Below are 27,973 nucleotides of genomic sequence, written 5' to 3'. Positions count from 1 at the left end.
TGTGAAGCATGAATAGTTTAAGTACATACTGGTCCTCAGAGGTAGTTCCATCCAATAACATTTGCACTGAATCAGCCCCCCTGCCTTGCATAAATAGCAGGGAAGTATATGGAAACCCCAGCTCCTGTACAATTCTGTAGTGCTTCCCGAGTGCTAAATTCTTCTGAAGATTAAGCCTTTCTTCACAGGCAGTCAGCAAAGCTGTTATTTCAAGTTTGATAAGTTATGAATTCGTGCAGCCTATTAGTTTTCTGCCCTGGAAACCCGGCAGAGAGCAGAAATTGGTTCACACTTAAAATAAGTCCAAGCAAGCTTACTGATTTCAGGTTCTGGTTGCAGGTACTGATGTTTCCTTCCCCATCCTGCTCCTTTTCGTTCCCTCCTCCCCCCAACAACAGAGTGTTAACTTCCTCTCAAAACCATTGACAATACCCCGGACATTCTTTCTTCCACCCTCTTCCTTTAGGAAAAAGACACAAAAGTCTGAGGTCACGTACTAACCGACTCAAGAACAGCTTCTTTCCTGCTGCCATCAGACTTTTGAATGGACCTACTTTGCATTAAGTTGATCTTTCTCTACACCCTAGCTATGACTGTAACACTACATTCTGCGCTCTCTCTCATTTCCTTCTCTATGAATGGTATGTTTTGTCTGTATAGCACAAGAAACAACACTTTTCACTATGTTAATACATGTGACAAAAAATCAAATCAAAAACTAAGATGAGATCAACTGTCTGTAATAGCCCACAAAGAAACTCATTTTCACAATGCAATTCCTGACTTCAGTTTTAGAATATATTGGTCTACCATATGCAGACAAACCTGTTCGAGGCAAGTTGGAGCTCTGCTTCTCGCTGTGATAAAGAATTTCATTTGAGCAATTTTTAATCTATCCTCGAGTAATTTATAAGGAATTAACTTCAGACTAAATGGGCTTTTACATAAGAGCAATGAAAATCCTGTAATTAAAAATAGGAGCTGCTGAATAAAAGTTATTTAAAAAAAACACCTTTCCCAATCCCCGTGACATCCCAAAACATTTTATAGCTCATGAGATATATGTAGTCATTGTTCTAGGAAATGTGATAGCCAATTTTCATTTGACAACTTCTCAGAGCCTGCAATGTTCTAACTATGATAGGGGTTGTAAATTTTACACAAAAGGGGAAAAAGATGGGTTTGCACACGTAGATTCAAAATAGCAACAGGATTTATTGAAGGAGCTGTTGCCTGTACAGATTACAAAATGGTGGCACAGTGGTTATCACTGCTGCCTCACATTGCCAGAGACCTGGGTTCAATTCTAATCTTGGTTGACTGTCTTTGATTTTGATTTGATTTATTATTGTCACATGCATTAGTATACAGTGAAAAGTATTGTTTCTTGTGCACTGTACTCACACTCTGTGTGGAGTTTGCACATTCTCCCCATGTCTGCATTGGTGTCTTCTGGGTGCATCGGTTTCCTTCCACAGCCCAAATGTGTGCAGGATAGGTGGATTGGCTGTGCTAAATTGCCCCTTAGTATGCAAGATTGTGTGGCTTAGATGGATTAGCTATGGTAAATGCACAGTTACAGGAATAGGGCGAGAGGCGTGGGCCAGGGTAAGATGCTCTTTCAGAGTTGGTGCACACTCAATGGGCTGAATGGTCGCCTCCTCCACTGTAGGAAGTCTTTGATAAACAGGAGTGCCAATGACATCAGCATCAAACCACATGATCAGCTCTTAAAGCAATCGTGCAACCACTTAAATATATAATAGAAACCGTGATTTGTATTCGTGGTGCTGATTGAGGGATAAATATTAGTCAAGCTGTCAGGCTTAACTCCACTGCTCAGTTCTAAGTAGTGCCCTAGGGTCCACCTGAGAGGGCAGATGGGGCTTTGATTTAATGTCTCATCTGAAAAATGGCCCCTCTGGTAATGGAGCACTTCATTAAACTGGATTGTTGGCTTTGATTTTTGTGCTCAAGTTCTTTCAGCTTGCACATGTGGAGAAAAACAATATTTCAGGTCAAATAAATTTTATCAGAACTGGACACCTCCCTCAGCGACTGGATCCTGAACTTCCTAACTCTCAGACTACAATCATTAAGGACAGGCAAACAACACCTCCCTCAATAATCATCCTCTACACTGGTGCCCCACAAGGCGTGTTCTCAGCCCCCTACTACTTATACACCTTTGTGCAGCCAAATTCCTCTCCAACTTGATTTTCAAGTTTGCTGACAACACCACTGTAGTGGGTCGGATCTCTTTTCCACCTCCTTCCTTTGGGGGGAAAAAAAACAAAAGCCTGAGGTCATGTACCTATCGACTCAAGAACAACTTCTTCCCTGCTGCTGTCTGACTTTTGAATGGACTTACCTTGCATTAAGTTGATCTTTCTCTACACCCTAGCAAGACTCTAACACTACATTCTGCACTCTCTCGTTTCCTTCTTTATGAACGGTATTTTTTGAATGTATGGCGTGCAAGAAATAATACTTTTCACTATGTTAATACATGTGGCAATAAATCAAATCAAATGTTAAGAGATTAAATTGATTTTAAACAAATCTGAAGGCAGAGAAAAGTGGGAGGGCGGAGCGGGGAGGGAGAGAACAAAAGGGAAGATCTTTGAAGGTAGAATTTGGAGGGATGAAATGACAAAAGGGGTAATAGCCTCAAAACCTGTGTTTTGTTTGACTCAAACTGTTGGAAAAATCACAACCAACATCGGTAAAGTGATTATCACCAAAAATCATGATAAATCAAACTAGATTTGAGACCGATTTCCTAAAAATATTGATCCTTTGATGCTTGGCTTTCCCTCTGATACCCAGTATTGGATGAGCAGAAATTTCCTCCAGTTAACTGTTGGATCAACCAAGTCATTGAGCTGTATTTTTGTCTTTGGTTTGGGAAACAAGAGTCGAGCATTTCCCAGCATTGCAATCCTGACTTCGGAAAGCCAACAGTTGACCAGAATTTTGGTCTTTGAGAGTAGGGTGGGAGATGGCGTCGGGATCATTGCCAATGGAGAAGGGCTGGTGTTGAGGCCATTAGAGGGCCCCACCCTCTGTCACTGGCAACTGCATCAACAAAGCAGACTGAACACAGCCAGATATCTGTTTGGCAAAATTACCTCATTATGAATTGCTGCCTGAGCTCTGGATTTGGGTTTGATGGGGCTTGTCTACACAGCTGTGAAGGGGACAGCTAGCTTTGACATTTTACATGCTTGTAATAAGTTTATCTGTCTCTGAAGTGGGTGTACTCAGATTTGGGAGGAAAATCAGGCCCGCTGTTTATCAGCAATGCCACAATCAGCCTCCAATTCACTCATGAAGAGTCATATTGGACTCAACTCCCTTTCTGTCTCCTCAGATGCTGCCTGACCCTGCTGACCTTCTCCAGCACTTCCTGTTTTTATTTCAGGTCTGCATTCTGTGGTTTGCTTTGAGTTTGGCTGTTGTCGCGTTGAACCAGACTGTCTGTAACTGCTATTCCTTTTGAGCCTCAGCTGAGTTTCAAACTCCAGATCCTCTCCGTCGCCAAGACTTGACTATTTTGCCATAACTATTGTCCATCTCTGCTTCTGCCTTAGTCCTTCTGCAGCTGAGATGTCATCCTTCCCATTACACATCCTACTCTCTTCACCCTCAGCTGTTTAGATCCTAAACATTGAAATGCATTCCCCTAAACCCCTCCATCCTTTTCCAAGTGCTCCTTAAAAACCACATTGTTGGCCGTCTGTCCCATTGACTTCCTCCCACTTTGGCCCAGCATCAATTTTTGTCTTGTTATGCCCCTGTGAATTCCTCAGGTCTTACCACATTAAAAATGCTTTATAAATGCAAGTTTTATTTTTCTGAAGGTATTTCAGTGCTTTTTGGTCTTCTGTCCAATATCTTTCAGGTAAGATTGTCACTGATTGCTGTCAAGTATCTAGATCTTGAATCTACTTACCTTTATGCAAAGTGATGAAAATGACCTGTACATGTAATTATGATTATATTATGCACCCAGACTGACAGCTTCTCAATAATTGTACAAACCAATTAAACATAGATTCTTGTTGACATTAAATTAAACAATGAAACATGACTTTCTGTCTAATTTGTTTTTGCTAATTTGTGACTAAGCAGAATTAGTGAAAAAGTAATTGTCAGCAATTCTGTGATGGGAAGAGGCATTTGACCACATGTTCAGCTATTTGAAATGAATAAAGTTCTTGGATGATCCAGATGGGACTCTGGTGGTTGTTTGATTTAATGTCTTGTATCCCAAGTGCATCTAATATATAAGTCAAGTTCCATTTGTTGAACAATGATTTATGCAATGCTGTTATATTTTCAAAACAGATTTTGTTTAGTCTCCACTTAATTAGGAATATCTGTTTTTAATTTCAGGTGTAATCAGTGCGGGCGGGAGTCTAAGCTGTTATCCCGGTTTTATGAGCTGGAGTTAAATATCCAAGGACACAAGCAACTGACAGATTGCATTGATGAATTTCTGAAGGTACCTTGACATTTAGTAATAGGGATACAAGGCCCTGTGACTCATACTCAATGGGAATATTTTTTCACCCGCAATACTGACCCACATAATACAGAAATAATTCTTGGGCCCTGTTGAATTTCACACATTTTACAGCTTTTTTCCCCAATCAAAAGTGGTATCATTTTTTCATTTACCCTGGAGCGGACAGGTGGGAGGTTATTGAAGGGAGCTATAATAACACTAACTGATATTGTAAATTAGGGAGTTAAGAGTATATAACAAGGGAATGCACTGATCCTGGAACATTTTGATTTTGCACTAATTCTGGAATGTTTTGATCTTGGACAAACCTAATTTGTAGATGCAGCTTAGAAACCAAGTTCATGGAATGCGTTTGAGACAGTTGTACAGAACAGCTCAAGGAATCATTTAGAGAACAGGCTATTTAAGACCTAGTATAGCATAATGTGACTGTTAATTAGTGCAATTTTAATGAAGGATTTTTTTGAGGAAGGGTGATTATGATATAATTAGTAGACTATGAAATTTGAGGGTAATGTAGTTAAGTCTGAAATTGATCAAAACCAATTCCAGGGATATGAGGGGCATGTTAGCTGCAGTAGGTTGAGAAATTGAGTAAAAATATATAATCGTAGGTAAGAAATGGAAAGGATTTAAATAAATAATTCACAGTTCTTGGCAAACATAGATTCCCTTGAGAAATAAAAACGATTAGGAAATGAAAAGCTCAGGATAATAGATTAAAAGAACAGACTTACAATGGCAAAAGGAGTAGTGGGGGTTAGGAGGATTTCAAAAACCAGTGAAGGGAAACCATTCTAAAAGGAATTAGACTGTTATCTGAAAGGGCAAAATAACAGGGTCATGGGGAGAAGCCAAAAAAAAGCACTAGATAAGATGCTCACTTGGAGAGCTGGTTCAGACACAATGGGCCAATTGTGATTCTGAGACTACATCTGGAGTGTTGTGTGCAGTTTTGGCCGTTTTATTTAAGGACTGATGTTGCCTTAGAAGTAGCGCAATGAAAATTCACTAAATCGATTTCTGAGCTATAAGGGCTGTTTAGGAGAAGAGATTGAATAGAATGAACCCATGTCCTCTGTGGTTGAAAAGAATGAGAGGTGATCTAATTGAAGTGAATAGAATTCTTAAAGGGCTTAAGATGCTAAGAGGCTCGCTATTCTGGTTCAGTAGACCAGAAACTGCAGGTTGTAGTCTCAGACTAAAGATCAATTATTTAGGATTGAGTTGAGGAGAAATTTCTTCACCTTAGTGTTGTGAATTGTTGGAATTCTCTACCCTCAGAGTGATACGTGGTGTCGTGTCTGTTCCATTGATAGATATCCGGGCATGAAGGGAATAGTGGGATTTGAGGGAGTAGACTGTCAGCTGGAGTTGAAATAGTTCAGCATTATCTTATTAAATGGTGGAGAAGCTGTAAGGTGGAATTGTTCTTTGCTATTGTTACATTAATCTTTATATAAGCTTTACTGTGCATATTGTTGCTCATGGAAATTCTTTAATCTTATATCGAACATTATCAGAAATATTTTGAAACACAGCTTGCGTTATGGATTTAGTACCTCATTTAGGATTAGAAATTACAGCAAATCCTGATTCAGGATGTGAGCTATTGTGTATATTTATATTTGCACATGGATGAGCAGACTTCATGAATATGTTTTGCGAGTAAATATGCTTGGTATTTTCTAATTCCAAAAAACTTTAGTCAGGCCTGTGGCAGTGGCGAGGAGGGTTGGAGGGGAGCAGAAGAAATGTTTGCCAAAGTGCAATCGGTAAATGGTATAATCTTCTGATTTGCAAGATATAGGACCAAGTCCAGGCCCCTGTTTGGTGATCAATGCACACTTGATATCTAAGTAGCTTTAGGACGGATACCTTCCATTCATTTTGGCTTTTTTGCGGGCTTTAAGCCAATGCAACTGATACTGTAGTTTGGAGCAGCAATGAAGAAAGCTCTTCCAAGAATGCATATTTGAAAGGAATTAAAGTTGTGATATCTACAACATTTCTCACCCCTAAATTTGGTCCCTTTACCTTGAGAAATTTTGAGCTTTTGAAATTTATAGTTGCTTTTTGTTTTCAATTTGCATAAATGTACACAAGGGGCAAGTCTGACCCCCTCCTTGGCTTCAATAGCATGGACAGTGGCATTCCTTTGGATACAGTTGTGAATTTCCAGAAAGCTTCTGGAAAAGTTCCCTACCAAAGATTCCAAAATTTCAAATTCAAAAAAAGCTGTGCCAGAGGATAGGAAGAAAAGAACTGGTTAGAAATGGGCTTAGAAGCAGTTGTACCCATGAAGAAATCTCTGGTTTTGACTGCCCCCATGAACTCTTGGCGAACATCCCATCCTCCACTCTGCGTAACCTTTAGCTAATCCAAAATTCTGCTGGTCCCATTCTACCTATTATCCTGCACCACTGACTTGTGTTGACCCCAAAGCCTCATTTAAATTCAAAGTTTTCATCATCTATTTAAATTCCTTTTGGTCACCTCCTCCAATCCAAACCACCCCCCCCCACACACACATCCTGCTCATATTTTATATTCCCTGGATTTACCATCCATCTGTGACTGCTGCATTTTCTCCCTGAATCTCAGTTCATGCTATAGTGGGACATATGTTTAAGATATCTTCCCCAAGAAGCCTAGAAATAGGAACAGGAGAAGGCCATTCAGTCCTTCAAACCTGCTCTTCAATTAATTGTGATCACGGCTGATCATCCAACTCAGCAGCCTGATCCAGCCTTCCTCCCGTATCCTTTGATTCATCTCGATTGCGGTATCCAACTGCTTTTTGAAAACATAAAATGTTTTGGCTTCAACTACTTTCTGTGCTAGCGAATTCTGCACACGCTGGGTGGAAAAAATTCTCACCTCTGCCCTAAACAGCTTGGATCCTCAGAACATGACTTCTGGTTCTGGACACCCTCACCACCGGGAGCACCCTTCTTGCGTCTACCCTGTCTAGTCCTGTTAGAATTTTCTAGGGTTTCTATGAGATCCCACCTCATTCTTCTAAATGCTAGTGAAGACAATCCTGACCAACTCAGTTTCCTGCCATCCCAGGAAAATGTCCTTTTGCATAATGCAAGGTGCTTTCAGCTGCTTTTCAAACCTGCACAGTTATTCAAAGAACAAAGAAAATTACAGCACAGGAACAGGCCCTTTGGCCTTCCAAGCCTGCACCGACCATGATGCCTGACAGAACTAGAATCCCCTACCTTTCCAGAAAGAAAAACATATTGAGATTCCACAAAAATTCTTGTGGAATCGACTTGATCAGTATTTTGTTGAAGGGTGTTCCATTCAATACATCCTGCATTACACTTCAACTATAGTAAATAAAAACCTGTTCACAGCAGCTAGGTTCTGTGGCATTGTGGAAAGTTTTTAGAATGGAAAACCAGCTTCTTTCAAAAAGTTGAAGCATAGAAAATCTCCCAAACACAACAGAATACTACAAATGCTGGAAATCTGAAATCCAAGCAAGAATGCTCAGCAGGTCAGGCAACATCTGTAGAGAGAAAAACAAAGTTATATCTGAGGTTTGGTGACCTTTTCAGAACTCGGAAAAATTGTAAATGTTTAATAGCCATCAGCAGTAGAAGAATTGTCTGCAACCATAGCTTGTAACCTCAAGGCTGGGCATAACCACAACCATAACCAGCAAGCTCGGGGATCAATCTGCTTTCAATGAGGAGTGCAGGAGGGCGTGCTGGGAGCAGTACTGGGCATACCTGATGAAGCTGGAATACGAAACAGGTTTGCCAAATGAGCAACATGTGATGAAGTGATTTGATCCCACAGCTGTGATCTGAGCAATCCCGCCACAGCCAGTTGTGAAAGTTGTTAGAAAATTAAACAACTAACTGGAGGAGGAGGCTTCTCATATGTTCCCCTCCTCAATGATGCGGTGCCCAGCACGTCGGTACAAAATACAAGGGGGATTTACAGCCATCTTCAGGCAGAAGTGCTGAGTGGATGATCTATAATGGTCTCCTCCTGAGCTCCCCAGCATCACAGATTTCTTTGTCGTTCATTCATTTATGGGATGTGTGCGTTGCTGGCTAAGCCATCATTTATTTCCCATCCCTAATTGCCTTGGAGAAAGTGGTGGTGAGTTGGCTTTGTGAACCACTGCAGTCCATGTGGTGTAGGTACACCCAGAGTGGTGAGAGGGAGGGAGTTCAAGGATTTTGGCTCAGTGACAATGAAGGAATAGTGAAATATTCACAAGCCAGGCTGGTGTGTGACTTGGAGGGGAAGTTCCTGGTGATGGTGATACCATTGTGTCTGCTGTCCTTGTTCTTCAAAATGGTACAGGTCATGGATTTGAAGTTGCTGACTAAGTCTTGGTGACCTCGTCATGTAGATGATCGTGTGTACTGCCACTGTGTGTCGATGGTGGAGGGAATAAATATTTGGATGGCATGCCAATCCTGAGGGCTACTTTGTCCTGGATGGTGTAATGCTGCTTGAGTGCTACTGGAGCTGGAGTCGGTTAGCTGAGCTGGCTGGACAGCTGGTTAGTGAAGGGTGGCACTGTGGCTATCACTGCTGCCCCACTGCTCCCGGGTTCAATTCCAGCCTTGGGCCACTGTCTGTGTGGAGTTTGCACGTTGTCCCCGTGTCTGCGTGAGTTTTCCCCGGTTGTTCCAGTTTCCTCTCACAGGACAAAGATGTGAAGGTTGGATGGATTGCCCATGCTAAATTGCCCTTTAGTGTCTCGAGATGTGTAGTTTAAGATGGATTAGCTATGGGAAATGTGAGAGTTACTGCTATAGGGTAGGTAGGATACTCTAGCAAAGAGTTGGTTCAACCTCGATGGGCAGAATGGCCTCTTCTGCACTGTAGGGATTCAGTGATTCATCCTGGCAAGTGGAGAGTATTACTTCACACTCCTGACATGTGTCTTGTAGATGGTGCACAGGCTTTGGAGAGTCAAGAAGTGAGTTAGTCATGCTGGATTCCTAACCTCTGACTTACTATTGTAGCCATAGTAGTCCAGTTCAGTTTTTGGTCAGTGGTGTTGATAGTGGGAGATGCAGCATTGGTAATATCATTGATAGTCAAGGGGCGAGGGTTAGATTTCTCTTTGGACATGGTTACTTGTTTGATGTGAATGTTAATTGCCACTTGCTAGCCCAAGCCTTGTTGTTGTTGTCCAGGTCTTGCTGCATTTGCACAGCGATTGCTTTGGTATCTGAGGAGTCATAAATGCTGCTGGGCATTGTACAATGTTCAGATAACATCCTCTCTTCTCACTTTATGATGGAAGGAAAGTCATTGATGAGGCAGCTGAAGATGTTTGGAACTAGGTGACGGGATAGCTGTGGGGCAAGTATCAAAAGAAAAGATGGTTCAGGAGGAGGTGCAAATGGGAATAATAGAATCCAGCTGTGTTATCTGAAATTACATCCATGTCGTGCCCAGAGACTGTAACGTGTCTCATCAAAATATGAAGTGGATGCTATGCGCCATGTTTATCCTGAGCTTCATTGAAACAGCTCATAGACTAAGGACAGAGAGGCTGGTGGGGGACGGAGAATTAGAATGATAAGTGACTGGTAGTTTAAGGTCACACTTGTGGATTGAATGGAAATGTTTCATAATCTCCCACAACGTAGTAATGAAAATGAGTAACACTTATTATTTAGAAAAGAAACAATTCATGTAAAAACAAATTGCTTTACATGTTTTTGCTCCCTTTTAAGGTCCTTGCACTAATTTTGAATTTTCTTTCAGGAAGAAAAGCTGGAGGGGGATAATAGGTACTTTTGTGATGAATGTCAGGACAAACAGAATGCCACTAGAAAAATTAAACTACTTAGCCTTCCGAGAACACTCAATTTACAACTTTTGAGGTTTGTCTTTGACAGGTCAGTCATGTTCAATTTGCTGAAAGCATCATCATAATATATTTGTGCTTATTTTCATAAACATGTTTGTTTATTTGGTATAATTGCCTGTGCAATCCATTTTTGAGCCCTGATATGGAGTATAATATCCATGCTTGTGGTAGAATATCTGCGTCAAACAGACTGAAATCAAAACCAACTCTCGTTTTGTACTTGGCTCTATAAATTGATCCTTATTTTTGGAAGGAATTTTGAAGCTTCAAATGCAAACTTGTGCACCACGATGTATGGGATTTCTGGAGGGAAAAGCAGAGAAGTAAAATTGTATTAATCCTTGGTTGATCACACCTGGACCTTTGCGTGCAGTTCTCATCGCCATATTGTGAGAGGGGATTTACAGGCACTAGAGAGGGTGCAAGTACCATGATACCAGAACTGAGAGATTGTACTCAAAAGAGAAGTTGAACTGGCTGGGCTCCTTTCTTTAGAAAATGGAAGGCTGAGGGATGCCTTAATGGAAATCTTTTAAATTATGAAAGGCTTTAACAGTACAGTTCCACTTGGGAACGGCAGAACTAATCAGAGCAGTAGATTAGAATGTCAAAGCTATGTAGAAATCAAATAGGGAATTCAGAAGAAACATCTTTACCCAGAGAATGGCGAGAATGTGGAATATGCTATCACCCTGAGTTGGCAAATTGTATCGGAGTACTTCAAGAGAAGCGTGAGAAAGAAGGGGATGGAGGGCTTGCTGTTAGATAAGAAAGGATAGAACATAGAACATTACAGCACAGTACAGGCCCTTTGGCCCTCGATGTTGCGCCAACCAGTGGAACCAATCTACTGACCCTCTAACCTAAACTATTCCAATGTTATCCGTATGCCTATCCACTGACCATTTGAACGCCCTTAAAGTTGGCGAGTCCACAACTGCTGCAGGCAGGGCATTCCATGCCCTTACTACCCTCTGAGTAAAGAACCTACCTCTGACATCCGTCCTATAATTACCACCCCTTAATTTTAAGCTATGTCCCCTCATGTTAGCCATCACCATGCGAGGAAAAAGGCTCTCACTGTCCACCCTATCTAACCCTCTGATCATCTTGTATGGGAGGAGATTCGGGCGGAGCATAAACACTAGTTGGACTGATTGGCCTGTTTGAAGAATAAATATTTAATTTGTCACGTGGATGGTGGAGGTAATTACTTATGAGTATTATAATTTTATGGCAATCACAGTTGAAACAGATGTGTGTGTTTCTGGAAGTGCACATTTCTCCACACTTGTGTATGTAGCCTTTGAATCCACTCAGATGTGGAAATCACACACGTTTTATTGATCACGTTATTAGTTGGGATAATGATGAATGTTATAGAAAGTTTCTTCCTCTTAGTCGGATCCCTGTGTAGCATTCTGGCATGGTTTTTCTGCATCATCTTGCTGGAGTCCTGTGCCAGAGGCTGCTGTTTACCCTTCATTCCCATTTTCAAGCAGCAATGCTTCATGAGTTAGTTTGGAGAGTGAATGCAGGCAGCTATTCCAACACGTAAGAGATTGATGACAGAATCAGGCACAGTGATGGCCAGGCATGGAGAACCCATCAATAAAAAGCACCATCCAAGGGCAGTTGCTTGATTTTTTTTAACCCATTATCTTGCCTAGGAGCATTCAGGCCAGTAGTAATACCCCTTTGAAATGCGTCGACTAAGATCAGCACGGAACAGAATTTGAACTTGGACATTGCTGATTTGTTCAGCTTGGGTATATATGGCTCTTATCAAGTGATACTTACCCCACTTAAAAATATCCTGTAAGAAACTGGCATAAGGAGTTCTTAAGTTAAATTTAGCATGAAATGGAAAGGGGAATATTAAAAATCCAACATTAGCTTGCATTATTTTGTCTATTTAAACTGGCAGAAATTTACAAAAGCATTTATTTGTAGCATTTTAGCATTTATTCAAAAGAAAAGGTCGAGTAGCATAGTATGTTTTTGAATTTGTTCAACAGTCGAATGAAAATTAACCGTCTGTCAAATTTCTGTATAACCACCAGGACAGTGCTGCTTTAGGAATTTAGCGGCGCCCAGTCAGTAACCATATGGTCAGTAACTATATTCAGTGTTGGTCGTACACCTGGGATTATTTTTCATAAGGCTAGCAGCAGTTCAGTTTACTGATTCAAAACCAATAAAAAAAAAATTCAGCACCATTTCAGTTGATCCTGTTTTGAGTAGTTTGCCAAGGAATTGTGGTTCTCATGTTTTCAAAGTGTTGTGGAGCGACCTTCATTACTCAACATAGCTAACAACACTGACTTTGGTTTGAGAGTCTATTTTATTTGCTACATGAAGTGCATGGTTAATGCTTATTGCCAGGTAGCAGGTTTGGCTTTTGACATGGTACTTTCAAGTTTTAATCAATTCCCTCATCCAGATTGGAAACTTGTAGATTCTGCCAGTGATTTGTTTTAATGGCTGGTGTGAGCAACCACTGACTATTGCCTTCCAGCAACCTGCATTGTTAAGCACTAGACCTCCAGCAAGTTTGTTGTGACTGTTCACAGGATTTTAGAATCTTGCAGCATGGAATGAAGTCATGCAATCCAATATGCCTGTACCATCTCATTGAAAGAGCTATTCAATTAGTACCACTTTTCCAATCTCTCCCCTTAACCCCGAGCTTTTTTTTCCTTCTCTAATATATCAAGTTCATTTTCAGTTATTCTGAAAATGCTTCCACCACCCTTACAGTTTAATGCACAGAAAATAACATGAATGAAATTTAAATTTTATGAGTTGTTAAATTTTAGATTATATTTCATACTTTTTTAAATCCAATAACTTGGGCAGCAAAAGAATTGCTGACATTCTTAATAAACTATTAACTTTTTTTAATGAGACATAACGGGATAGAAATCTGTCTCTGGTCGCGACACAGAATTGATGGCATTAGATTGGCCACCCATTATTTCCACTATTTGATATTTAATTCTATTAACTGAAATGGAGCAGAGTATCTGATGCTCTGTGTAAGGGGCAGCCAATCTGATACCACTTGACTTGAACCATGGCCCAAGGTGAATTCACCATTCTAAAGTTTTCACTTGAATTTCTCAAATTTGACTTCTGCAGGCAAACTGGTCATAAGAAAAAACTAAACTCTTACATCAGCTTTCCTGAAGTTTTAGACCTAACTACGTACCTTGAAAGGAAAGGTAAGGAATTATTTTATATTCATATTTTCGGTTGTGATGTTGGATTTCAGTTATCTCTGCAATTGTTTTTCTCCCTCAGTTGTGAAGACCCAGTTCAAGTTAATCTGTTATGTGGGAAATTGGTGTTTACTCCTTCTGACGATCCATTAACATGCTGATTAGCTGGCACTCAGTTAATGAAAATATTTGCTCAAGGACTGATTCATCCTTGCATATTTTACACTGTTTGCCTAAAAGCAGAAGTGAATTTGTTTCCAGATTGTTTGAAACGATTTGGAAGACAAAGATGTCGTTGGATGCAATACAGAAATTTTGCAATCTCAACTAAAACAGTTAGAAGATCAGAAATTACCATAACACTGAAAATGCTCTGAAAGAAAAAGTGGTAAGGATTGTGAGTTATATTAAAACCAGTTGAGACTAACTGAAGGCAGTAGAGGTAGAAATGTCAGAAGACAGGAATGGGATTCTTAATGTGAGCTTATTGCGAATTGTATTTTTAAGATGATTTTAATTCTTTAAAGGATGTGCAGATAAGAAAGTACATGAAGGAAACAAATGCCATGTGTCCAATAGATTCTTGCATTTTGGCATGTAGATAATACAAATTGTCACATATGGTTTGAACAAATTATTTTGAGATTTGATCCCACTTCTTCTGGTAATGTTACCAAGGAGCAGCCTGTAGATAAGGAAGAGCAGAGGACCAAGTATTGATTTCAAGCGGGTGCAGAGGTGAAAAGACTGGAGATGCTCTGATGGTTGAGTGAAACCAAGGGCGGGTCGTCTTGTTGACCTAAATGACAAGGAGAGAGGTGTTAGCAAAGGTTGGCTGCAACAAGATCTTAAAGCAAGGAAGGATTGTATACCATGGATATGGTTACAGAAGATGTCTTCTGTGTCTTTGATTAAGGCTGTTCCAGTGTTATTGTAAGAGTGGAAGCCAAATTGGGGACTTTCAGACATGTGGAAATGGTGGACATAGATTGAGGGCTGACAACGTGTTCAAGGACTTGGGAAAGGAATAAGAATTTGGAGATCAGGAAATGATCTGGCCCTAATTATTTTCAATTAGCTAACTGTGTGTTTCCAGTCATTGTAAAGCTGTGGTCATAAGTATCTATAAAATTTAACTAGGTTGAGGGAAACTCTTGTGCAGATCATTACTGAGACCACATTTGAAATATTGTGTGCAATTTTAAGCACCCTACCTTGAAAAGACATGCATTAGATAGGTTGAACATGAGGAATGCTTGTGGCAATTCTAGAACGTGGGGTTTCCAGTTATGAGAACAGCCGCATCACTCAACTTTTTGCTGGAAGTAGGGGTGCGTGATTCAGTTCTTTGGTTTGCTGATGAGTATAGGTGTACAGATGAAGGTAGACTGGTTGTCCATTGCCATGTGCACAGAAATAGTTAACATGGATGTAAGTTTGGCCAGCTGTATTGTAGCAGCTCAGTTTCAAGGATTCTGTGTCCTTTGAAATCAGTTTTTAATGCTGGATCCAAACTTGTACTATGGCAGAATTGTTTCTGGGGTGGAGATGTGTCATGATGAAGCACCTCAGTATTTTACTCAATTAAATGTGTAACTGAAGTGACCATGAGCTACTTTACATGTTGCTGAATTTAATCGAGGCTAGTCAATTCGTTAGCTAAAATTCCTTGTCTTACAACCACCTGGTTGTGTAAAAGCTATTCTAACAGGTTTAGCCTCTGACACACAGAATATCGATAACTTGTATGGAAGGAACCAGACAGCAGACTTGTGTGCTCATCATGCTAACCATATGTCTGTTGTCTCCCTGGTGAGCATTAAAACTATATTTCTCAGTAATATTCCTCTCTAATGCTTTTTAAGGAAGGAAATCTAAAATCCTTGCCTTGTCTTGTCAGAATGTGACTCCAGACCCACAGCAATGTGCTTGACTGTTAGTTGCCCATGAAGCGGTCCAACAAGCTGTTCCATTGCAAGGGAAATTCAGGATGGAAACTAATGCTGGGCTAACTAGTGATGCCCACATCATTAAATAATTAAAAGCAAGCCAACTTGAGATCATCTTGAAACTACTCAGCAGGTCTGGCAGCATTTGTGGAGACAGAAGCAGTATTAGTGCTTCAGGTCTGTGACCTTTCATCAGAACAATAATTGTCTTTGTTAGGGTAATGGGAGGAATGAGGTATTCTTCTGGGTCAAGTTGGTTCCAAGATGTGGGGTGAAATTTGATTTGACGGTGCCTGTTCCTTGGCCGCTACGCAAACCTTAAGTTTCCAAAATAGTCATTGTAGTGTTTGTACTCATTGCTAAAGCAATGTGTGTATTGATAGAGGTTAACACGTGAGCTTGATGTCTGCCAGCAACATGGAGAGCAGATAGATCATAATGTCATGCAGATTTAACACCAGCTTTGTTATCTTGAACCTCCAGAGAATATCTTCACTTAACCTTCCACAGCTAAGTACATGTTCAGTAGTATGAATTACCCCAGTCAGTGCTATTTAAAGGAACCTTCAATCATTTTGATTTATTTTTTTCTGCCTATTGCTGTAACTACATGTTTTGTAACTCAACCTGGGGCCTAACCATGCAGAGTTACAGCAACAGTGGTTAGCAGTGCAAGCTATTGTGCACAGTGGCACAATGATTAGCACTGCTGCCTCACAGCGCCAGGGACACGGGTTCGATTCCTGGGTCACTGTCTGTGCAGAGTTTGCATGTTCCCCCTGTGTCTGCGTGGGTTTCCTCTGGGTGTTCCGGTTTCCTCCCACTGTCAGAATGACATGCTGGTTCGGTGCATTAATTCGAACAGGTGCTGGAGTGTGGTGACAAGAGGAATTTCACAGTATCTTCATTGCAGTGTTAATGTAAGCCTTACTTGTGACTAATAAATAAACTTTAATTTTTTGAATGCTTTCTGTTGTTTAGTGTTCTAAGGTCTACAGGGAGTAGCCTAGCAGACACAGAACTGTTTTTCTGCTGATTTGGAGGTTTCTGCAGAATCAAGCTGTTTCAAAGCATTGGTGGGCCAGTAGGCCTTTAGGTATTCAGTGTAAGTGGGCAGTTGAGCTGAGACCACAGAGCAAGAGCTGTTGAGAGAGGGAGGAGTAGAAGGAAGGCTCTCTGAAAAAGACCATACCTACCCAATTTTGGAACCTGTTCTAACTGAAATTAAGAGATGATTGATGATCTGCACATGGGAGGGTGTTGACGAAATTAGTCGATGATTACAGCCGCATTAGTACAGACCTGATGGGCTGAATGGCAGCCTCTTGCACTGTAGGGATTCTATGATTTTATCCTTTGAGGATGACGTAACAGATTGTCAAAATGATGAAGAGGTTTTTATTGGATAGATGAAGAGGAGGTGCTTTCATTTGTGGGAGTCCAAAATTAGGGGAATAAATACAAGATGGTCACCAACTAAACCAATAAGGAATAGAAACAAAATTTCTTTACGTAGTGTGAGAATGTGAGAATTAATACCACATGAGAATTAGCTGGGGGTGACTAGCATGGATGCATTTTGGGGAAATCTAGATCGGTACCTGAGGGCGAAAGGCATAGGAGATCTTGCTGATGAGATTAAATAAAAAAGAAAAGGAGACAATTCATGAGAAACATACACACCAGCTTAGACCCGTTGGGGCAAATGATCTGCTCCTTTGTTAATTCGATGTGAAATGGCAGATGTTTGCTGCTAGTAGTAATGATCTGTTTACCTAGTGCTTTTGCACTGTCATTTTCTCTGTACTGCACTTGCTGTCAGAGATATCCTTATCAGGGATACTATTTCACTGTTACCCCTATTTTGGATGAATTAGAAGAATGAGGAAAGCTGTATAGAAAGTGGGTAATGTAACATTGTGATGCTTTTGGCCTCAGTTTCCGTAACAATAGAATTGTCTTATTTTCAAATGGATTTTTTCAGAAAAGGACTGATGAGAATGATTCCCACTGTGTGATTGTCACATGTTTGAATGAACACCAAGTGAGAAAATGAAATATTTGGCTCATGCAAGCAAATGTCTCTTCACAATTTCCCAGTAGTGAGTAAAAAGGTACGCGTCTGGTTATCTGATCAGACAGCTAACAATTACTCCTTGACATTATATTTAATCTGTAACTGCTCGGGTTTCCTTCTCTTTCTACAAAGAGAGACTAATGGAAATATAGTGACTGTACATAACCTATCAAACAGTTGACACAAATTAATATGTCTTAACTTGCAGGTTTGATCTTCACTAAATTAAATTTATATTGATGTCACTGGTTTCAATGCCTGTCACACCAGGGAGGCTATAGTATATCAGCCAGGAGTCTTTCAAAGAACCTCTCTGTGTACCTTTGTCTGTGTGTGGGATAGAAAAGCATAGAAAGCAGAGTACTAAAAGTAACAATAAGATCGTTTTGCTGTACAAGTGCAGTGAAAGTGATTTATCAGTGTGTTGAGGTTGATGAAAGCACACTAAATTCAGGGATCGTTTCCTTGGTAATTCAGGGCATTGGTATCTGCAAGAATTTACTTAAACAAGCACCAAAAATATGAGAACGTGTTGTTCAACACGGTGAAAGTTGAACTGCTGATGCTGCCTATGTACCAACTGGATAACAAACATCGTTCCTCCGTTGCAAGTGTTTTCTGAAAGCATTTCACCCCAACCTGCAGTTGTGAAACTGGTTAATTTTGTCAGAGTCAAATCCCAGAGGAATCACCTTCAGATTTGGGCTAAACAGAGTTTCCTGATATCTAAAGAGGCCTAATTTGCCCCATGAATATGCCTTTCTCATATGCCTACAAGTCTACACTATATAAATGCAACATTTTGAGCCATTTAAATGCTTATTACTTTCTGATGCCTGCTTCCCATTTTGTGCCACGGTTCTCCACGGGCTATATCAATTTCTCCAATCAACAACACTTTTGACTTGCTCTCAATTTTCACCATATTTGCATGTTGCTCCACAGAGAAATTTGAGCTCACTTCAAACTGATGACACCACTCTGTTTGGCATGGTCAATTGGTCCCTGCAGAACAGGGTGAATTGTGCCACGGAAGCATCTCTCTTGAGAGATCTTCGTTGCTACCATCAAAAGTTCAGCTAACCCGGATGAACCACTGCAGACGTTTGGCTAATCGTGGGCAATATTCTGTAGTTTTTTATTACTCTGTAGTCAGGAATGGTTGATAATGCCAACACAAGCAGAATTTTGTGTCGTCTTCAAGTTTGCCTCAAGATTTCACTATGTAGGATTGCATTATTTGAAATTGCGGTCAATTATTATGTTTGCATCATCTTTTAAATGCTCCAGCAACAATATGAGCTTCATTGTAGGTAGCCGATTTAAGTAGCAATTTCAAACAGAAGTGTATTTTGGAGTAGTTTCTCCAACATAAGGAGGTCTTGCAGACATGCACATGACTGTTAATGGACAGATTTTAATGCCCAGCTTTTGTAAAACCCGTTCTCAATATATAATAAAATAAATATTTTTGCTTCATGTGGAACACTGAATTGAATGTATTTATTTCCTACAAAACTATCCTTGAAGCCCAAAAAGCATTTGAAATGATCTTTATTTAAAATGTCATTGGTGAATGCAAATATTTCAATTTTCTAATAATTTAGCAACCATATATATTTATATCTTGGCATTTGTGTGTTGATATGCAAATTCAGGTTGCTTAATTAAGACATTTAAGCTTTTGATATTATAGTAAGTGTTTTTTGTTTAAAATTCTGGAGTTTTTAAATGATGCAACCAATTTGATTGTAATTATGGATTTAAAAAAAAGCCCTGATAAATTCATTGTAAAGTTTAATGTTGTGATGCTTTGTATATGTAAATGGGGATTACCTACCCAGAAACAGGCTAAATGCTTTGCTCAGAGTAGAAAATAGCTACTTTTAAGCACGTCACTTCTAAATTTTATGAAACAAGAATGGAAAAATAGCATTGCTGAGCACCTTTATTAATAAAGCAAGCTTCTTCAGGAGAGTTAGCGATTAGATAAATATATTAGAATCTAATTGCAGCACAAAGGCTTTGTGGTGTTGTTTGCATGTGTAAAGTTTAAATGTTAGACAGGCCCTTACTTTTTAATCAATTGTGATGATTTAGAGTTGGTTTGTACAGGCTTTAGGTGCTGATTAATGAGTTGCACTTAATTGTTGGTGAATGTATCACCACAGCTGAAGTCAACCAGTGTTGACTATGTTGAGGTACATTATTATATCCTCCCATTGGGTTGTGTATAGGATGTTAGCCAGCATCTCTCAATCCATCGGTTTAATGCATTTTACTCATGCTGTTAGGTCAAAGTGCTGCACCATGTAAATGTTCCGACAACAGGAAAAAGATTTGAGATCTAGAGAGTAATATCAAGCCGTGAACATAAAGATTAAGAATTTAAGATTCGCAGTTAGACTTAGACCTACAGCTGTAGTTGAACCAACAACTGGGTCAGTTGAAGGCTAAATCCTTGGGAATTTGAATGCTATGGTTGTTTTACTATATGTATCTATATACATATGTATGGCAGATTATCTGAACCGTGAATATAGCTATTTATGTAGCATGCTTCCATTTACATCTGGAGAATTCTTGTGGAACTTGTGATAATATATAAAATTATGTGACTTGCCTATTAATGTTTTTGTACCCTTTATGAGCATTATAATTAACCTTTGGGTGGTGCAACAACATATTTCCTCTATGCCAGTTTTATATTTTAGCTGTGCATAGTGTTGTGAACGTAGAACCCTACAGTGCGGAAAGATGCCCTTCGGCCCATCAAGTCTGCATAGAACACAATCCCACCCAGGCCCTACCCCCATATCCCCTACACATTACATCGTACGTTATTCATTGTACAATGAAATAACGGCAAAATCCCTTTTCCGTTGCATGTTAAATATTTTCTAACTGTAAAAATTAGAGTTTTGTTGGTTAATGTTAGAATTGTTGTCTCAATGATATTACGCATTCATTTAAATGCTTCCTTCCATTTTTGTGCACCTCTAGATATTGGCTGTGTTTATGAACTGAGTGCGGTGCTGATTCACAGAGGGGTGAGTGCATATTCCGGCCATTACATTGCACACGTGCGAGATGACAGGACCGGCGACTGGTATAAATTTAATGATGAGGAGATTGAGAAAATGGAAGGGAAGAAGCTGCAGTTGGGGATAGAGGAAGATCTTGGTGAGCAACCAGTGGCTTGATGTTGGGCCACGTTTGGAAGTTTTACAGATACACTTGTATTTAGAGTGAGACGCTTCCTTGATGCATGTTTGGTTCTTGAGGTTTTTAGTGCTGCAAATTGCATTGGCTTGGTGGAAAGTCGGGTAATCTGTTTATGAACCTCTGCCAGTGTGGCTTGAAACTGTTGAGATGCCTAAGATTGGTGCATTGGCATGCTTCATTGTGGCCGAGGTGGTGAACTCAGCACCCAGAGGATCATGGCAGGTTACTCATGTCGATACCGCTCCTGTCAACACATGACTTGGGTGTTGGGCAAGGTGTTGCCATGCAATTCGCATTCAAACCTTAAACAAGTTTATGTGCATGAACAGTTAGCATTTAACTCGTGTACTGATGCACAAATTCCAGTGGTAGATGAGCCCACGAGAGAGAATAACAAGATTAATCACCTATTTTGTATCAACAGCATAGTTATTTGCACTGCTGGGTGTAAAGCTAATTGTACTGCTGTAATGTCAATAATTGAGATTACAGTTATGGTAGAAATAAACATATGCTGTTGCTTTGGTGCAATATCTGTTAATTACACTTGAACTTCTTTCTGCCCCTTTTAGCTTCATAGAGACTCGTGCGTTGTGCATCTTCTAAGCAGAGGGAATGGGCTAATGATTTGTTCATTGTCTTTTACTAATGCTACCTGCTAATGATTCTACAATTGGATGCGTGCGGCAGTGACTTTGGTTGGCTGGCCTTTCCAGTTACCTTAGTATCCACCTGCTCTACCCTACGCTGGGGTCATGTAAGAAATCATTTGCACAAAATCTACATCTTAGCCCTCCATGAGATCCATGCCAATGTGGTGCAATCTGATACTTTAGTATTTGGCTTTATTTTAAATAATAGACCTGCTTGAGAATTTACTCCTGTTCATTGCCTATTCTGATTAAGCTATCAGCTTTTGCTTTGGGCCAAAATAATTAGTTTGTATTGTGCTAATCATCCTCCCGTGCTCTTTTTCTCCCCTTCCTTTTTCCGTAGCCATCTTCCTTTTCTTTTCCCTCTCATCCTCCTTTCCCCATTTAATGTCAGTATTAAGGATGGCATCAGCATTAATGCCCACTGAGCCCCCATCCATGAGCCTATGCTTTTAATAGGAGTTGCTTGATAACCATTGGAAATAGGAATCATGGTCAATTACCCTCTGAATTAACCCAGAGATGTTGAAGTCAATTATAGTGACATTACTGTATCTTCATTATATAATCAAATTTTTGTGTTTGAGCATTTGTTTAGGTTCTCAAAAGATTTTGAGGATTTTCATTCTTGATTTGCTTCTAATCTTAACATATTTATCTGTTATTTTAAGTTTCTGTAGTCTTTGATCTAGTTTTGTTGCAATAATTGAAAAACCATTTGTTTTATTTTGAAAATACTAATGCTTGATATATCTTAGTAATGTACCCCAACTTTCTTTCTACCTTCCAGTAAGTTACAAGCTCTATAAAAAAGCAGGATCTCAGATTCAAAGACTTGGGTTAATGTGACACCCTTAAAGTAATAAAATGTTCCCAAATTGCTTTCCTGTAATACAGTGAAACCAAAATTAACTATTCTACAGGAGCAGACATTAGAGCAGGGGACTGAAAAATTGTTCAAAGAAATGAGTTTTAAGGACATCTTGAAAGAAGTTTGAGATGAAGAGAAGTTTGGAATTCCAGACTTTGAGTCTAAATGACTGAAGTAATGGCCACCAGTGATGGTCTGCGAGGTGGACAAGAGGATACAGTTGGAAGTGTTGTTCCTTTGTCACGTGATGAAGGAGCAGCGCTGCAAGAGCTAGTGATTCCAAATAAACTTGTTGGACTTTAATCTGCTGTTGTGAGACTTCTTACTGTGCTTACCCCAGTCCAATGCCAGCATCTCCACAGTCATAGCTAATTAGCGAGGAGAAGAGTGATGAGTGAATGAGATTGGGTATGGGCAGCAAAGTTTAGGGTGAACTTGGGTTTATAGATTCTAGCATACCCAGCAATTTGCTTTTATCTTAAGTTTATACAGGATGGCAGTGGGGTGGCAACCCAGGATAACATTTGAATGGTCTGGAGATAGCAAAATCTGCAAATGGGCAATGTAAGGAGATACAAATAGAGAGGCTTTGTGATGGAGAGGATATAGACTCAAAAGCTTATTTCTGGGTCAAGTGGACCCACCTGGCATTGTGAACAGCCTTGTTCTGTTTGAGACCAGAGATGGGTTTGGCATCATTGGTTAGGGTTAATGTCATAGACTGATGATAATTGCATTCATCTTCTGAATGATTGAAGGAGGAAATTTCAGTGCATCCTAGACTGAATGTCAGGCAGGTTGCTAGATAATACAGAGGCAGTGGAAGGAGAAGGGGTGGTGAGGTAGAGCTGGGTATGCTATTAGTGTGCTGGTAGAATGTGCAGAGGGGAAGCAAAGAACTGAGAAATAGAAAGAGTTAAACTCTAGCTGTTTTCCTGATCTTAAATTACAATTGAAGGGTTAAGATCAATTGCTGTCTTTGAATGAAACCATACAGGAAAGCTGAATGCCTGTACTTTGTCATTTGGAACACCTTGTTAGAATGATTTATCATAATGCAAATATAACTGCTTCTGTTGTAACAAAACTACAGCATTCTAATTAATATAATCAAAGCTCCCATTTGAATTCTCTAACCATTAATTTTATCCTGGTGTATCTAATGATGTGGGCTTGCCCTTGTATATTTCCCTTCTCTTGCCAGTATTAATGTTCTAATTTTGTATTACACTTTTTAGCTGAGCCTTCAAAGTCCCAGACACGGAAACCTAAATGTGTGAAAGGTGTTCACTGTTCCAGGAATGCTTACATGTTGGTGTACAGGCGGAAAGTGGAAGGAGGCAAGGAAAAGGAAATAACTGTTCAACTCCCATGTAAGCATCTATCGCTCTCAAGTTTATTTTCTCCCACAGTGCTTTCATAGAATTATTGCAGTACAGAAAAGGGCTATTCGGCCCATTGTGTCTGTGCTGGCTCTTTTAAGGTGCAGATCACACTGCCTGTCCCCACGTTCCTCCTGTGCAGATGTTTAGAACATTTTTTGGAAAATGTAGAAAAAGTGATGGGACAGAAGGAGACCACTCTACCCATTATATCTGTCAGTCACTCAGCCTGATCCCATCTTCCAGCACTTAAGCTTGTAGGGACTTCACCTGCATAGCCAGAGTTGAGGATTTCTGCCCTTACTACCTGTTCAGACAGTGTGTTACACACCCCTATTACCCTCTGGATGAAACCATTTTACATTGTCTCTATCTGTCTGTCTGGGTCTTTCTGTCTTTGCTGGAAGAAAACATTGGTTTTTTGAGGCTCACGTTGAATGGCATCGAGCCATTTATGTGTTATTATCTAAAGCCTACGTTTGGGAAGATATGTGTCACTTCTGGAAAATAGGGATGTGATGGAGAGCCAATGGAGTGTCTGCCCAATGTACCTTCCTTTTTCTATCTCACCCCAACCCTGCTCCCAACCACTCCACCATCTGTCCAGCCAATTAATCGGAAATAGTATAGTGTTAAAAGTTACTTGGCATACAGTGCAAGGTACATGTCAGAGCTGTAAGAAGCATGATCTCTCATGCTTTTGGGTCCAGGAACCCAAAAACTCTGCTTGTAACACTAGTGCAGATGACTTTCAGACTAATTTCTACTACTTTATCGAAGTTAACAACATACAATTAATTGAAAAGAGATTGCTTATAATAATTTTACTGTTCATGTATAGAATCAATAATTTTGTGGGTTTGTGACCTGGTAAAAATTCTGTATCTTTTGTGGGGTTTTTGGATTTGTCGGCTCTATGCATTAAGCCTGGATATTCCCCTGCTCCTAAGAAACGTCCTGTCTCTTTTTGCAGCGCATTTACAAAAGATGGTTGAACGTGACAACAAAAAATTTGAGGAGTGGTGCATGGAAATGGCTGAGATGCGAAAGCAGAGTGTGGACAAAGGCAAAGCCAAGCATGAGGAGGTGCAGGAGCTCTTTAACATGTTACCAGCTAAAGAAGGTCTGTAAATTTAACAGAACATGAAGTTCACTTATTGCATGTACACCCATGTAAAGAATTTTCTTGTAACAAAATGAAAGTCGCCAAAGGCCCAGAGGACCATAGGCTGCTCTCCCCTCGATTAGAGAGAATCATAGAATCCCCACAGTATAGAAGGAGGCCATTTGGCCCATTGAGCCTGCACTGACAGCAATCCCACCCAGACCCAAACCCCATAACCCCACATATTTACCTTGCTAATCCCCCTGACACTATGGGGCAATTTAACAGGGTCAGTCAAACTAACCTGCACTTCTTTAGACTGGGGGTGGAAACTGGAGCGAAAGAATTGCCTGGTGATGACTTAACCTGAAGCAAGGGGCAAAATTGAGAAGGCAAGAGCTTCATGGATAAGCTCAGCTAGTACGGGAATTGAACCTGTGTTGATTGCATCATGAACCAGCTATTCGAAACAGAAGACCTATTAACACTGAACAGGTGACATAGGTGGAAGTAACAGTGGAAAGTTTGTTGATCCTGTTGGAATAATTGAACATATAAGAATCAATCACAGCATATTGATTCCTTGTCAAGAAAACTTATTTTAAGTTTTAAATGAATATTTCAGAGTAGTAACTTAGTCGTAAGTTGCCCGAATCGTCTCGTGAACGACCAGAAACTTGTTTCCAATGCTGATTGCTGAATTCACCTGTGCTACAGTTGTTCTTGGTTAGGAAAGGGCAGTATCAGCCCTGTTCCTAATTTTGATTTACTATCTGGTGAACCATACCAGTGAGTTTGTAGAAGGTTGGAATTGGGATTAGCTGTGATAGCTTGCATGATAATTGCCTGATGACACTATCTTGTGAAAAGAGTCTCCACTAGGACCCAATAAGACAAGTCTGCCAGTTCTGCTGGATTATGTACATCCAGATAGAGATGGGAAATAAGGGAGGGAGAACAGATTAATAGCAAGTCTTTTGAAGGCAATTTTTAAAATATGTTTGAAGATATAGAGATAACTAGAGGAAAGTATTAACGATTGATCACAAATTTGTATTTTTACATATTATGTCCTAGCTTTTGCAGAAGGAATAACAGTGACAATTTGCAGTGGCCACTTATTAAAGATTAAATAGCTAAGATTCTCCCCTGAATCTGGCTAAGTCAGGGGTTCTATTCGTAGACACGCAGGGTAGAATAGGTGTAGGGTGATGCGGCGGCGCGGGCTTGTTGGGCCGAAGGGCCTGTTTCCCGTGCTGGGTTGTTCTTTGTTCTTTGTAAGATGCAAGCAAAATACTGCAGATGTTGGAATCAAACAAAAACAGAAAATGCTGGAAAATCTCAGCAGGTCTGACAGCATCTGTGGAGAGATATCAAATATCTGCAAACAAATAGCTACATCTGGGGACTAGATATGCGTGAAAATCAGAAGCTTGGTGCCTGAGTTGCCATCTTTCTCCATAAGCTTCGTTACATAAATGCTATATTATGCCTTTCTCACTAAGATTTAAAATTCTTGAAGCTGCTCATGTCCTCTTGGGTGATTAATTTATGTTGATGATCCCTAGTTTTGGAATCTCTGTGAAAATATCATTGTCTCACCCTGTCAAACCGTTTAGTCGTTCGAGGAAAAAACTGATAGCTACGTTTTTCTCAATTCTCAGTATCCTCCTTTTTGAGTCTTAATTATCCTTTTCTATATGTAGAATGGAGGACAGAACTGTACACAGATGTGTAACTGCAATTCTATACACATTTAGCATGGTGCTGTTTTCAATCATAGTCATCGAGAAATGATCCACTGAGCTTTGGTTGCGTTTTCTTTGGCTTTGCTGACATGCGTTGCTACTTTAAACAATTTGTGAATCTGTCCTCATAGAGCTGCCCTATTCACACGCTTATTTTCGAAGGGCAAGTGGCTAGATTGTTCCCCAGACCTCTCATTTATTTGGATCAGACTTAATTTACTGTCCTGCATGTTTATTAATGATGTGTTTAAATCCTTATTTCTCTCTCAGTTTAAGTTTATTTAGTAGTGTCACAAGTAGGCTTATGTTAACACTGCAATGAAGTTACTGTGAAAATCCTTTAGTAGCCAACTCCGGTGCCTGTTTCGGTACACTGAGCGAGAATTTAGCATGGCCAGTGCACCCTAACCAGCACATCTTTCGGACGGTGGGAGGAAACGGGAGCACCCAGGGGAAACCAATGCAGACACCAACTGTCCCCCTTAAAGCCTTTGATCAAGTTCTGCCCTCATATCAACTTAATGGGCTTAATATAAAATTTGCATTAACATTCCTTTGAAGCACTTCTGAGGAAACAGTGCTGTATAATTACAAATTGCTGTCCTGTAGTTTGCCTGTCTTCAACTATGACTACACTGCTAACTTTGGTGGTTGTATATTTTGAAGTTGTCTGATTCCTGAGCTTAAATAGTTTGTATAATTAATGAATTACAGTGGTCCAGCATTCCGTGTGGAACATTGCACCCTGCCAAGTACCAGTTTGAGTAAATAGTTTTCATCCCTAATGTTTTGTAGCCAACTTGCTATCCATTTTGCTATCCATTTTGCTTTTGCTACTCCAGCCTTAACTGTGAGTCTGTTATGCAATACCATATTGAAGATTTGTACAAAATAAAACTTGTAGTTATGTTTTGGAATGCGTGTGTGATGTGACCGTGAAATATAAGAGAGGACATAGAAGCTACTATATCATCGCAAACAGTTAGGAATCCTAAATTGTGTCATATCAGATGAAAGATATTTTCTCTCACATACTGAACTCAAAAGAATGTCAGGGTAAATGGAGCTTGTTGATGATAGACTTGTTACAGCACGGAAGTGGGCGATTCTGTCTGCCATGTCTGTCCTGTATCTCTGCAAGAGGAATCGAGTTTCTTGATTAATTCTGTCCAAATCCCTTATGGTTTTGAATATTTCTATCAAATCTCCTTTCGACCTTCTCTTTGAGGAGAATAGCCTGATGTAGACATAGAAGATAGGAGCAGGAGGAGGCAATTTGGTCCTTTGAGCCTGCACCATCAATCATTATAATCATGGCTGATCCATGATTATGACTAGTGGAGGTCTGCTGATC

General features: G+C 40.0%; 1 protein-coding gene across 1 annotated transcript in view; it reads left to right on the top strand.

The window, feature by feature from the left end:
* The window catches only part of usp48 (ubiquitin specific peptidase 48), a 119,266-nt gene that overhangs the window by 36,114 nt on the left and 55,179 nt on the right, over positions 1–27,973 (top strand). The window contains exons 6-11 of the mRNA XM_080181525.1: positions 4,399–4,507; positions 10,283–10,416; positions 13,530–13,612; positions 20,639–20,818; positions 23,623–23,757; positions 24,740–24,889. Of these exons, the coding sequence (XP_080037651.1) occupies positions 4,399–4,507; positions 10,283–10,416; positions 13,530–13,612; positions 20,639–20,818; positions 23,623–23,757; positions 24,740–24,889 (791 nt within the window). The remainder of the gene's footprint in view (positions 1–4,398; positions 4,508–10,282; positions 10,417–13,529; positions 13,613–20,638; positions 20,819–23,622; positions 23,758–24,739; positions 24,890–27,973) is intronic.

Source organism: Carcharhinus amblyrhynchos, unplaced genomic scaffold (genome assembly GCF_965287045.1).
Source record: "Carcharhinus amblyrhynchos unplaced genomic scaffold, sCarAmb.v2.hapA scaffold_41, whole genome shotgun sequence".
In the NCBI taxonomy this organism is placed as follows: Eukaryota; Metazoa; Chordata; class Chondrichthyes; order Carcharhiniformes; family Carcharhinidae; genus Carcharhinus; species Carcharhinus amblyrhynchos.
This window is presented reverse-complemented; position numbering and strand designations above follow the sequence as displayed.